This window comes from Lissotriton helveticus, chromosome 1_2 (assembly GCF_964261635.1).
Source record: "Lissotriton helveticus chromosome 1_2, aLisHel1.1, whole genome shotgun sequence".
Classification (NCBI taxonomy): Eukaryota; Metazoa; Chordata; class Amphibia; order Caudata; family Salamandridae; genus Lissotriton; species Lissotriton helveticus.
The window spans coordinates 84,938,537-84,952,611 of record NC_136058.1 but is presented as its reverse complement, the minus strand read 5'-3'; the positions used below and the strand labels follow the sequence as shown (position 1 = coordinate 84,952,611).

Sequence of the window (14,075 nt, the reverse complement as noted above, 5' to 3'; positions counted from 1 at the left end):
CATCATTCTGTCTAAAATGTAAAAGTATACCAAAGCTTCTGGTTTCCTATATTACACATACTTTTCAATTCAGGAACTGAGCAGAGAAGGTAAGATCTCCACAGTAAGCTAGCTCAGTAGACAAGTGTATCAGCTGCAGAGATCAGTGTGTAAGAATGAGTCATTGCTTAAAATCCTTACAGTCCAAAACCGATGTGCATTAGTTGATGGTTCAAAAATGAGTATCTCAGACACACATGCTACTTACACCTGTTCTGGGGTTGAACAGCATAGCTTGCAGTTGTGTTATACCAAAGACAGATAGTAATTAGTAGGTCTTCAAGATAATATTGTCTGCAATGCCTCACTAAGTATGCTAAATATGCCGTTCTGTTATAATTTAGGTGGAAAGTTGAAGGACACTGGTGTGTGTGTGTGTGTGTGTGTGTGTGTGTGTGTGTATATATATATATATATCTATATCTATATATATTTATATATATATATATATATATATATATAAAAATAATATATACATATATATTGTGTGAATGCCAATTGTGTCAATTTAGTCTTTATTTGATCTTTTTCAATCATAAAAGACACATAAAATACATACAAAATGATAAAATGACATAAAATGTTATAAAAGACGAGGTCATTGAGATTAAAATTAGAATTAGAACATTTCCATTAAGTTTCCATAGCATAACAATACTTATGATAAAATTGATTAGAATGAGAAAAGAGAGAATTTTGATCGAAACATTTAAATCCATTATGGTACAAGGTTATGACAGTATCTTCCTATTTTTGTACAATTTACCCTCCATCGCCACGAGAATGGGACATGACATAGTATAAAACAGGTTACTTAATGCATTACAAAACCTACATTTGATTACAAGCTATCCCTTCTGAGGGCCCAACGTATTGTGAAGGCTAACGCTTTAATGCATTTTCTCCTATATCATGGATCAAAGCTAAGAACGGCCCAAAGCTTCTTCCAACAAGAGGGCATCTTGAGAAAGCATTTAGGCAGCTTAAAATTTTAATAAAAGTAGACCGATATTCTTTCATAAGAAAAATTGTGGTGTAACACTTGAAAAGGAAATTAGTAGCTAATTATTCTGCAGCGTGCAAGAGTATGAGAGCTTCTCCTGTCTAATCTTCGATTTATTTTATCATGATAATTGCTAACTGCTGATAGTTTCTAGCCTGTGTGTTTTCTCTGTATTGAACATGTGTAATTTTGATACCAATTCAGTTAAGTATTATGAAAACGTAATTTAATTGTGGTGAAAATGCGGATTTGTACTTCACGTATATGTCTCAACATTTGGTCACAGCTGGCCCAAATGTTTAATAAGCCATTGTTCACATAAGAACAACTTTATCAACACATTTTCTCTATACACAAACATGATTGTTCTCTTTAACTGTGATTTACCTACCAAAGGAAAGCACTTTTATTCATCAAGCGAATCAGAAGAGGAAGAAGTTATTCGCAAGAAATTTAATATTAAGATAAAACCTCTGCAGGCGAAAGATATTAAAACTCCTGCAACAGTAGATGAACTGAAGGCATCAATAGGCAACATTGCACTATCACCTTCGCTAGTGGTAAGTCTTACAGAGAATGTTGACCTTTCTGTTATGTTGGTTTGGAAATTGAACGTTTTGTTATTTGTAAATTTAATGTAAATGGATATAAATATTTAGACTCCGTTATAACCTTGGATTCAAATGAAAATAATTATTAACAGGAAATTATGATGCTGGAGGCAAGGCGTTTTTGGAAATCAAGTGGTTGAGTAGTCTGCTTTTTTTTGTTTGTTTTTTACCATTGCTTTTCTCCTTTTGTTGGGACGTAGTAGACCAGGTAGACTGCTTGACTCCTTGATTGTATACGAGTGCTTTCCAAAATTGAAGTACAATTTTGTGGTTGGATTCCTGGCAACGGCTTCTCCTAGTTAACAAATTAATGCAATTGTTACTGTGTTTTCTGTTAAACACACTACCTGCGTAGGCTTTTTCTAGTTTGATGTTTTCTAAATAGACAAACTGTTCCCGAAAGCCTTCCCACACAAGCCAAAAAAATTCATGTGACACCACAGTCAGTCAGTACCTCAGATTTCAGTGAACGCTACAACCTCATTCGTTGTACAATGGGAAGAGGTGTGGTGCAGCGGCCAGGGTGCCTGATTTCAGACCACGGGGTTTACGGTTCGATACCCACTGTTGGCGGCAGGTTAATCCAGCACCATGTGACTGGGCAATAGCTCGCTTAATCTTCCCGACGGTCCCCAGCGCCTTGACACCTTGGGGTAGTTGTGCGCTTTACAAATACTGGATTTCATTACATATGGGTGCCATCATGGTTCCTTAGCACAATTCCTCATATCCCTTATTTCCAAGCCCCTAAAAAACTATCTGTAAACTATTTGTGTTTGGCCACCATTGACTAGTGGTTATATCTTTAATTTTGCAAGGCTTTATTTTTTTTATCTCTTTTTTTAAAGTTACATTGTTTGAAAAAACTGTAGTAATTGTGGTTTGCTAGTTCTGCATTAGCTCCCCAAAGACCTGAATACTGTGTTTGCAGACTAATCACCCTCTGCTATCACAGCTAATACCGCTACTTAGCCAAGTGCTTCAAGGATAGGGAGAGGGAAGTGCACTAAAGCACCCACGATTATACATTGTTGGCTTTAGAAAACCACATCATGGAAATCCAACAAAAATCTATATAAAATGGGCAAGCCTTTGTGAAGAAAAGTTTTACTTCTATTAAGGAGAGGTTAGAGTAATGTATGACCGTTCTTATTTATTCTATGTAGCAGTATTTCAAAAGCCCATCATAGAGATAACACAACCCTTTGAAACTACATTTTGCAACATTTCAATGAATCGGGCAAAGCAAAAAATAGTAATAGCCAATCACTGTTGCTTAATTCTTGGTGATTATGATGGTGGGTCTTTCTCTTTCCTCTTATAACTCATACCTCCAAGGTATCCTTCTCAGTGCTGTCACCTAATCTTGCTTCTGATCTGATTTTTTTTTAGGTAAAGCACAAATGTATTGATCAGCAATGTAACAAGCAGTCTTACTCCACATAGTCAATTGATTTTCATTATGAATACCCATAATTATTTAAGATCATAACCATACTATACAACTTGCCAATATTCCGTCCTAGAGATGAGCATCCCATAAACTGGATTTATTGCCTGGTGAGATAATCCTTGCCTCTATCATTATCAGAATTGAAACTTTACTTTACAACATAAGCCATTTTATATTATATATCCGGACTATAAGCAAGAATAATGTGTGTTAAAAGCTTGCTCACCAGCAGGGAAGGCCTCAAATAGAATTTTTTTAACTCAAATCATTGGGCCAATCCACTACAGTCATGATATCCTCTAAATTACCTTTTAGCAGGAATGCTTTGGATGACATGGCAACCATTCTATCCATTCTAGCCTCGGAGATAACCCAGCAAACCATTCTGTATATGGTAGGGTAAGAACCCTCCCCAACATCGTCCTGATAAAAACTGGAGTTGTTGGACCCCCGTCAACGATTTGAAGACATGGAGCGCCTCACCCACTGAAGCGACTTACAAAGCAAATATTGTTCCGTTATTAGGAGTAAACCTAAAAGTATTGATTGTTCTATGTCAGGTTTCCCTCTGCTAATTTTTTACAAAAGTTCTGGACATGGATATGCTCTACACCCAAGTGATTCAGACTGTGCCCCAAACACCAAGGAGAATAATTTCCCAAGGCCAGTATTGATTGACCTTTTGGCCCTCACCCACTGAATACGCGTGTCCGCATACCAAATGTATTTGGACCCCCTCTATCAACTCCTGTAATCCTCTGCATCATCAATCAAAGAGATTATTCCAGGACCAGCTGGTGTAATTGCTTTTAAAAATTCACTAACATCCTTAGATTTTAGGGAAACCACCCAATTAGAGGGGGACCACTCACCCTGAGAACATACTTGGGGTCGTTTCACACTATTTTCTGGTCTAGATGAAGTGCCAAGGATTAGTTTGACCATTTTAGGCACGAAACATGTCGACCTTCCTTTTTTTGCTACTAATGAACATTACTACCCCATTAGTAACACCAACCTATGGGTTTTTTAATCTGACAAGGAAATCCGTCTATTAACCTTAGTGTGATATCTCCTAGCCAGTTTGATCTAGTTTCACACTCACTTTTCAGTACCCCACCAGGACACTCTCACACCTCAAGCATCGAGAAAAAAATCAAAAGATCAACGGTAAATCGACCCTTCGGAGGACCCGTAGGGCATTTCAGCAAGTCCCAATGAGGAGCAACTGCCCGATGATGAAGCATGACATCCCCAGGGATGTGTAAGGGCAACAAGAGACACTGTTGTTGACTGTCCCTTATAAATTGGTTCTGCACCTAGCAGTTCCTTCCCTCTTTGTCTTGACACTCTTAGTGCCTTAACAAGAACTGTAACCCCCATTTTGAAAGCCTCTATTGTTGTTTGGCACACAGATGCTGGACCTTTATCAGCTCCTAGTTCCCCTTCTTCCTTTTTGCAATATGCCCTGATGATGTCACCTGAGAGGCATGCTTCATAAATTAGACTCACAGGCACCTGCAAGATCATTGATTCATTTCCCAGACACTGATCTAGCTACACCATGACATTATTACCATGAGATTGTTCGATCACTGTCTCTGTACTCCTATACAATGTCAAGACCTATATCTGTTCCATGCACTTACTGACTGTTTTTTGTCCTGACATTGCTTTAAATGATGTAGCAGGTGGTATGCAGACTTTGTGCCGTTTTATTTTGATGACCGATGTTTCGCCACGTGTACTGCAATGCCCAACAGCGCTGGAATTGGAGGTGGCAAAATGCCCAAGGCAGTGTTGGGAGGAGATTGGGAATATGGAGACACAACCCGCCTTAAAATAAAAGAGAAAATGTCAATCACCCCGGGAATTCACTGATGTCAAGAGTGTGGCATTGTTTGCACCTCAGCGAAATGTCCTCAAATCATAGCTTGTTTCAACAATGTTGTCGATAGCAGAACTTCACTCTTGGTATCTCTGCTGGTTTTGATGATGGCACAGTTTCTTCTATGGGTGATCGTTCTGTAAAAACAGTGAGAGACTTGAAAGAGGACTGTTTCAGGATTACATAGGAAGTGGACTGGAAGGGATGCTCTGAGGCTGTATCTTAAGATATGTCCTATGTCCTACGCCTTGAAGAGATGGATATGATTTAGATTATATAGTATGCTAGTAGTCGGTAACCTCCAGAACAGCTACGCTTAATGCATAAATATTCCTGCGATTGAGTGGTGCCTTTAAAGAGCTGGGGCTGTCTTTATAAGAAATCTTTGCTTCTCTACCATCTACACATAGAAGACTGTGATACTTGGAATGGTTTTGTATTTCTGCTCACTCCTTGCTAAAGTAAAGTTGGGTTGGTACAGGCACCTAATGCTAAGAGAATGTACTGCACTTCTTCTGATGGAACACAGTAAAGAGTTCAAAAAGGTGTTTCTTTGCAATATTTTGTTTAATCGATCTCTATCTGCCTATTTAGTGTTATTCAAATGGCCTTTGCAAAATAGCCATGGAAGTTGTTAAAATAAAATTATACAGGGGGGCGTGGCTTGGACGGCGTTGGTAATGGCCGCCTAGCTTGTTCGCTGCGACACAGGGGAGCGATCTCTATGGCCTAAGGGGCATAAAAACAAACCCTACGACCAGATGGACGGAAGATTCTTCAGCCAGTCCGGCTGAGGCATACTCGGTGCAATTTGGAGCTCCAAAGTCTCCGCGGAAACACCTTTTTCTGGGACACGTCACACAGCGTATGGCGGTGAACAGCAGGGCAACGGAGCAGCGCTGACGAGCGTTAACGAGCGTCACACAGCAAGCCACATATCGGGGCTCACAACGGAAAACTACACAGTGGGTAGGTGAGCTGCAAATTATGCGCATTGCAAAGCCGGAGTGTGTTTGAAACAAACAACAAAAATTAAATTAACTTTCCAACTTGAGCCTCGGAGCCCGGCTTGCCTGTCCTTAAGATGGCTGCCCGCTATCTGCCTCATCTTTAGCACGTTAAATCTAAATCTTTACTGGGATTAAAACTGCGCAGTACCTCACTAAAATAACGAAGCTACCCTACGCCCTAACAGTGGAGACACATGTGAAAAGAAATGTTCTCTACACCAGCGGATAGCCTGCAAATTGCGAGAGCCCACCACCAATAGCGCCTGACCTCAAAATGGCGATTGGGTGCATACATATCGACTTTATTTCGGCGCGAAAGTAAGGATCATAGGAAAAAGGTGTAAACCTTATGGGAAGTGTGGATCCTAAATATTAATTCTAAATCTGAGTTCTGGGAAAAAACAACCATATACACCTATGGTGCTCTGCCTATACCTAACATTGCTATGGTTAAAACATTACACGTAATTACAGTCATCAACAGAGCAAGCCATATGGAAGAATTTCAATACTGAATCTGTGCCAATCGGAGAAAGTGCAAACCTACCATACATTGCAATAAAAAACCTAAGCCCTAACGCTGCCTGCGCCAGCTAACACCCCAACATCCCACAGACCAGTCTGCCCTCCTTGCAACTCACACACGAAACTCCTCAACATGGCGGAAAAAGACGAGAAGAAGAATACCAAAAAGGTAAAATCTGCACCCTTATTGTCAGACTCTCCTATCAAAGCAAAGGCAGACGTTAACAGTACCCTAGAAGTGATCCTGATAAAACTGGCAGAGGTACACGATCTAGCTAAATCAACCAAATCCAACACTGACGCTATGCAGTTGGAACTCAATGCAATTAGGGCGGACATGAGCTCTGTACACAAAAGCATAGGTGAAGCGGAACAAAGAATTAGCGAATTGGAGGACAGGACCAATAATGCTTCCACATCCATGCAGCAACTTCAGGGATCAACAGACCAGCTCAGACGCCAGTTATCGGAATTGGAGGACAAACAGGAGAGGAAACGTGCGCATTTTTGGGATCCCAGAAAACGCGGAGAAAGACGCGAATTCCTGTGTAGACTTTCTAGAAGCTTGGATTCCGAAAATAACAGGGATTGCCTTCCACCACGAATTTGAACTCGACAGAGCCCATAGAGTGCCAAGCTATATCCCTCACGGCTACAGAGGTCCGCGTCCACTGATATGCAAACCATTGAGACATCAGCATACAGAAGCTATACTTCAGTTCGCGAGGCGAAATCACAAAATCACCTGGGAGGGCCACACTATAACTTTCACCCAGGACTACTCGAAAGATACACTCGAAATCCGGAAGGGGTTCTTGGCCCTAAGAGAAAGACTTAGATCGAAAGGAATTCAATACTCCTTCGCTGGGCCGGCGAAATTCAAAATCACCATACAAGGCAAACCGAGATTCTTCACGAACCCTAATACACTGGCACAATTCATCGGAGACTCCACGCCGCAAAGCATGGACTTATCAAACAACCCTTCAAACAAGAGGAAGACAAATTCGCTAGAAAATATGAACGCGGACTCTGGTCAAGGCTGACTCTATCTTTACACCCATATACCTCAATCTTGATATCTCAGTCATCTTAATGTTCATGTTCTACTACTGGAGTTAGAAAGTCAAGCTAACACTTATCCTTTAGCAGGTCGACTCCTTGTAGCCTCTTCCGTCTCAGTTTTAGTTGATGCTTTGATCTGTTTTACTTGTCGGTGTTAGGTAAGTCCACCCAGTGTACATACCCATGACCACTCACCAGACGCATTCATTAATATCCCTAACACAATACTCAGACGTATCACGTGTTTTGTTCTGTAAAAGCGTTATAGGAACACATGATCTGTGGCAGGATCCCTATCATTACTTAACCAGTCTTTCAGAGGTCTTTCAGAGAACATGTCATTATCTACAGATTTCATCTACAGATTTCATCTGGTTATCTTGTTGCATTGTTTTTGAGTACGCATGTCTCACAATTGCTAGGCCTATACGTTATAAATGGCTGTTCAATCGTGGTTTTGCACCCTTTTAACTTTTAACTTCTACTTCTAATCGATACGCTCATAAGGTACACTGCATAGTGTAGTTATATAACCCCCCTCAGGATCACGGTTTCACAATCTTACTGTATACTGTATGTAGCTTATTATAGCTTGTTATGTCCTGCTGATCCTGTACGTTGTTTAAAACATCGCATTAAGAGTTAGGTGTTACCCCCTGTTACACTTACCATCATAATCCATCCCTGCGTTGCAGATGAACGGCAATGCCGTCGCAGTTCCTAAGTTCCTTTGAACAGGGTGGGGGGAGGGGGGAGGGCTGGGAAGTGAAGGTTGGAGGGAGGAAGGGGAGGGAGGGAAGGGGGGAATTAGGGGTTAAAAAATCTGGAATGTTTCAGCATGTTTTTAAATGTTTATGGTTGATGCTTTCTCTCATCTATCTGTCTGAAGAGGTACCATTACCAGATGTTTCAATGGGATCCCCGAAAGGCACTCAGGGCGCTCTATCTTTCCACCCTATCAACCTATTCCTTGTATTAGAACACAGTAGCACACTAAACACGAATTCAAGACACGGTAATCTTATAGAAACCATTGTAGTAGAAGTTCACATGAGACAGAAACTAACCAGCGAAACGATTCGACCACTCAAACTCAATATCCACTTAATATCCTATGGTTTGATTTTCGCCGCTGTGTCACCAGAACAAGAGCGAAAAACTAATAACCAATGACCCGCAACTCCTCTATCACGGAGGGCCTTAATATTGTTTCATTCAACGTTAAAGGTCTCAATCACCCGGTCAAGAGGAGAAAAGTTCTGGAGTACCTGACAAAATCCAAGGGTGACATCCTCCTCTTACAGGAGACTAAACTATCAAAAGATGACGCTGAATTCATAAGTCAACATTGGATCTCACACATTCTTTGCTCTCCGGCAGTTAGCAAAAAGCGAGGTGTGCTCACACTAATAGCTAAGAAATCCAACATCAGTGTAGTATCGCACACTCACGATGATGATGGCTGCTTCATCATGGCACACCTTCAGAGAAACGAAGATCATATCCATGTCAGGAACATATACGGTCCCAATACGGACGATCCAGAATTCTGGGACTCATTGGCCCCGACCTTAGATTGTGTACCTCAGGGAGAATTACTGATTGTAGGAGGTGACTTTAACCTGCCCCTAGACCCTATAACCGACCGTCACTCTAACTGCTCCTACCACCCAACCCGCTCGCATACTAGCTTACACCGCATATGTTCCAGATTCAACTTACACGACTCGTGGAGACTCCAACACCCTGACGGCCGCGATTACACCTTTTACTCACCTCCTCACAATTCCTACTCAAGGATAGATTATATTCTCATCAATAGCCCCTTTACACACCTCATAGAGGAAACCAATATTGCCCCCAAGTTGATCTCAGACCACTCAAGCGTTCAGACCAAACTAGTGGGTTCCAGATCCATTCTCCCCCCTAAAAGATGGAGGTTCAACGACGAAATATTTTCTGAACCAGAAAAGAAGCAAAAGATCGAGACTGCCATCCTAGACTACCTCAACCTAAATGACACCCAGGAATCGAACATTGCGACTGTATGGGAGGCACTTAAGGCCACCCTGAGGGGTGTAATCATAGGTATACGAGCTCATACTAACAAAAAATTAAATAAAGAATTGACCACTCTGGAAGTTAATATTAAAAACCTAGAAACCGCTCATATAGCAGATCTCCAAAACTCTCTGATTTTAAACGAACTCACTAAGCTAAAATACGAATACAACTCGATCCTTAGTAAAAGGGCGGGGGTCTGGGTCAATAAGTTCAAGGCTCTAAGAACGTGTGAAGGCAACAGAGCTGGAAAGATCTTGGCGTCATATCTAAAACATAAAAAAAAACAATTCAACATCGCCTCAGTTAAAGATAGTAGTAATGTTATCCAAACCAAACAGGACCTAATTCTACATACTTTTAAGTCATTCTATCAAGACCTGTATAAAAATAACTTGGCCTTTGACTCGGAAGAGTGTAACAGGTACCTAAACTCATTAGGTCTCCCTAAACTCAACGACACTGACAAAGCCACACTGAATTCTCCGCTCACCCTACAAGAGGTTTCAGCGTCCATTAAAACCCTTAAATGCAACAAGGCACCGGGCCCTGATGGGTTCTCAGCCAGCTTCTACAAAGAACTCACAAACTCTCTGAGCCCGACTCTCTTAAAACTATTTAAGTCCTTTAGCGTAACGAAAGGTATAACCAAGTCAATGAGTGAAGCTACCATTATAGTCATCCCTAAGGATGGCAAAGACCCATTGCTGACCAAAAATTACAGGCCAATTTCCCTAATCAACTTAGATTGCAAGATATACGCAAAGATCCTCGCCACACGTCTAAACTCGCAATTACCAAAATTGATTAGTACATCACAAGTGGGCTTCATGAAACAGCGCATGTCTAACGATAATACTAGGATACTCTGCCACGTCATTGAAAAAGCCAGACTACTCGCAGGCCCCGCAGTGGCTATTACCCTCGACGCAGAGAAGGCGTTCGACAGAGTATCCTGGCTTTTCCTTAAGAGCTGTATGTCCGTCTTTAATCTTGGGGAAACATTCACTGATTTGGTAATGGCCCTATATCTTTCACCATCCGCACGCATTGCTATAAATGGTTCATTATCGGACCCTTTTTCCTTGGAGCAAGGGACGAGGCAGGGATGCCCCCTTTCCCCTTCGCTCTTCCTTTTAGCAATGGAACCCCTAATAACTAATATAAAAAACAACGAATCCATCAAAGGTGTGAAATTTGGAGATAAGTGCGTCAAACTGGCCGCCTATGCGGACGATATCCTGATTATGACAGAATCACCAGACACCTCCATCCCTGCACTAATGAACACCATTGACAGGTACTCCACACACTCGGGATACAAACTCAATCGGGATAAGTCGGAGGTCAAGCCACTCAATATTTTAACCCCCAAAGAGGTACTGGGAATTTCAGGGCTTTGTTGGCAAACAGAATTTGTGAAATACCTTGGTATTGAATTCGGTGACTGCCTTGCGGAGACTCTCCAACGGAATGAAAAGTTAACCTTAAACAAAATCAAGACCCACTTAGAGGGTTGGTCCCCTCGCTTCATTACTTGGTGGGGAAGAGTGGAGACCATCAAGATGATGATATCACCACTAGTTAACTACCTCATATCCATGCTCCCTCTAACTCTTACACCTGACTTCTACCACAAATTAGACATGATTATTTCAAACTTCCTATGGAAGGGGAAAAAGGCTAGAATCAGCATAAAAAAACTTCGCTTAGATAAAACCGCTGGTGGGGTCAATTTACCAGATTTCAAAAGATATGAAACCGCCTTTCTAGCCAAACAAGGAGCCCACTGGCTCTCACCATCACCTGACTATACTCCAGTTTGGCTAGAAATCGAGAATGAGATTCTAGAGGGTATTGCCCCTAGCGCGGCTCTCTTCTAATCTAAACAAGCTAACCCACTCTAAATCAATATTCCGTAACACCAAATTTGCTCTTCTGAAGTTTGACAGAATCCTAGAAAACAGCATTCGGGGCTCACGTTGGGAGTCCTTATGGGACAACCGTAACATTTTGTACAAAGGTAAACCCCTACACATAACTTCATGGATTAGAAAAGGCATACTGTTCCCATATCAACTATTTGCAGGGTCATACTCTATTCCATTTAGAGACCTACAACTCAAATACGACCTCGAAACAATTGAATTTTATAACTTCCTAAACGTAAAAACAGCACTGTCCAAAGCCAAACTCTCCCAAACACCACCCTCCCTTCCATCATACCTAGCCAGAATTAACAGGCTAGGGCACCAGGTTTCCTATCTCTACAGACTAAGCCGCCCCCAACAATCTAGCCTAATTGCCCCAATCACGCAATTCTGGGACAACCTTGCGTCCAGGCCAATCACAGAAGTAGATTGGACCAATACATGGATATCCTGTATGAGACACAAAATCAGCCCCACACTTTCTCAGACAAAATACTGGCTCCTACATAAGGCCTTCTGGACCCCGGCGCGATTATTTGCACACATCACCTCAGACGCCTTCTGCTGGAACTGCAAACGTGCGGAGGGTGACTTATCTCACATTATCCTAGAATGCGACTGTGTAACACATTTTTGGGAAACGATTTTCGAGTTCATATCAAAACTATTCCACATTACACCAACTAAAGAACTCCCCTACTTAGTTTTCAGATTCACCCAGGACCCTTCCCTTGAAGCAGACGATAAGGCCTTACTTGATCTCATCCTCACTGCGGCGATCAAGACTGTCCTTAATAACTGGAAAGATACCAACAAGGCCAACTTTGCAGGGTGGTTAAATTGGATAATCAGCTTACGTGGTGCAGATAATATCGCACTTCAACAGACACCATGGCGCCCGCCCACGAGAAAACTGTGGTCAACCCTTGATAACTACTTCACGACACATAAGCCACCTTAAAAGGATCCACCACTGTTTACGCTACATACACACGTGCTTGCAGTCTCCCATCATTGTACTATCATTCATGGTACCCTTTTCCTTAATGCAAGTGATATATAATGTCTGTTACTAAATGTTTGCTGATTATGCGATACACGTCCTGCTGCCTTCAGCGAGATATTGGTTATTGTACTCTTGAATTGTCATTGACTATTGTTGTAGTATACCGTACAGCACTTGTAAATCGTGGATTTCTATACATAATTGTACTACTGGTTCTACTCATTGTTTGTTACTGCTGAAACAACCAATAAAAACCTATTGAAATTAAAAAAATAAAATTATACAGACGTTTCACATCTCGTCCTAAATGGGATGGGATCAGGACCTGTATTCAAAAACCAGGTTAGTAGCTCTTGGGATATTTTAATAAAACATTTTCTGGCTTTTTTTCTGCACAATCAATGTTGAAAAAACAAACTCTAAGCAGATAATAAACTAGATGTGATTTTAGGAGAACAAGATACTTAAGCACTTCCACTACCTTGAAGCTGCAAATATCCAGATTCTGTATATCCGATGGATACTTTTAACCGCTGATTCCACAACTTTCCAATTCTCCCAGGTGTCAGACTGGTTCCGGAAGTTCTTCTGCAATAGCTCCTGCGCACTGGTAGATGGTGCTCTTGGACTCCACAAATGCCTTACCGTGCCTCTGGAAATCACGCAGAGCTACAGATAGACACAACCGCACATACTGACTTAAGTTATTTTTTTTCCATGCCCTTCTAGACGGACCTGAAGTTCAGGTTCCAAATTTTGAAGCGTTGTTCACCAAATTCCTATGCCCTTCTACAAGACAGAGCACTAAGGGTAAACATTACCTTTGAAGACTATAGGCCTTAAATTGTGGTATGCCTGCTGTAATCAGATGTTGGTCACAAATCCACACAATGTATGCATTTAGTTCTTACGCTCCAAGCATGACTCAAAATTTTGCGACACCCGAAACATCCAAAGGAGCTCAAAGGTATACATCGCTGGACACAAGTGGTTACGTTCAAAAGCCCAGTCTATCTACTGATCCAAGTCTCGGTCGCCGTTCCCTGGTAAGTCCAGGGGAATTCATAAGACATGTCTGAACGTAAGCACCACAAATCGGAGTCCACCCTTCCCTTCCACTCCAGGGAGAGGTTATGCATTTGACATTCCAGGGCCTAACTCCACCACCATTGTCCAGTTACTATCCGTTTCCATGGTTGGAAGTTGATGCACGCCGAATTCAACAGGCCATTGTCTACTCTGCAGCAGGTTGAGGCCTTAAGGGCGATTATGGACCAGTGATTCTGGCTCCCTCTGATGCACCTTCAGGCCCCATGGAAACAGCATGGTCCTTTAGTTGGACTTCCACTGGCAGGGCCAGGGGTACCGCCAACCGAATCAGTTTGACGCTTGCCAGACCATGCCTGGCGTGGCCTTCAACTTTGCTGAAGGCCACGCCAGGTCTGCCCAGTTAAGCGCCAACCCTGGTACCAGAGGGGTGAAT

At 41.9% G+C, this 14,075-nt stretch overlaps 1 protein-coding gene across 1 annotated transcript in view; it reads left to right on the top strand.

Moving 5' to 3' along the window:
* The window catches only part of SGIP1 (SH3GL interacting endocytic adaptor 1), a 1,317,316-nt gene that overhangs the window by 353,961 nt on the left and 949,280 nt on the right, over window positions 1-14,075 (top strand). Inside the window, exon 6 of the mRNA XM_078668946.1 lies at window positions 1,430-1,602. Within this exon, the coding sequence (XP_078525072.1) occupies window positions 1,430-1,602 (173 nt within the window). The remainder of the gene's footprint in view (window positions 1-1,429; window positions 1,603-14,075) is intronic.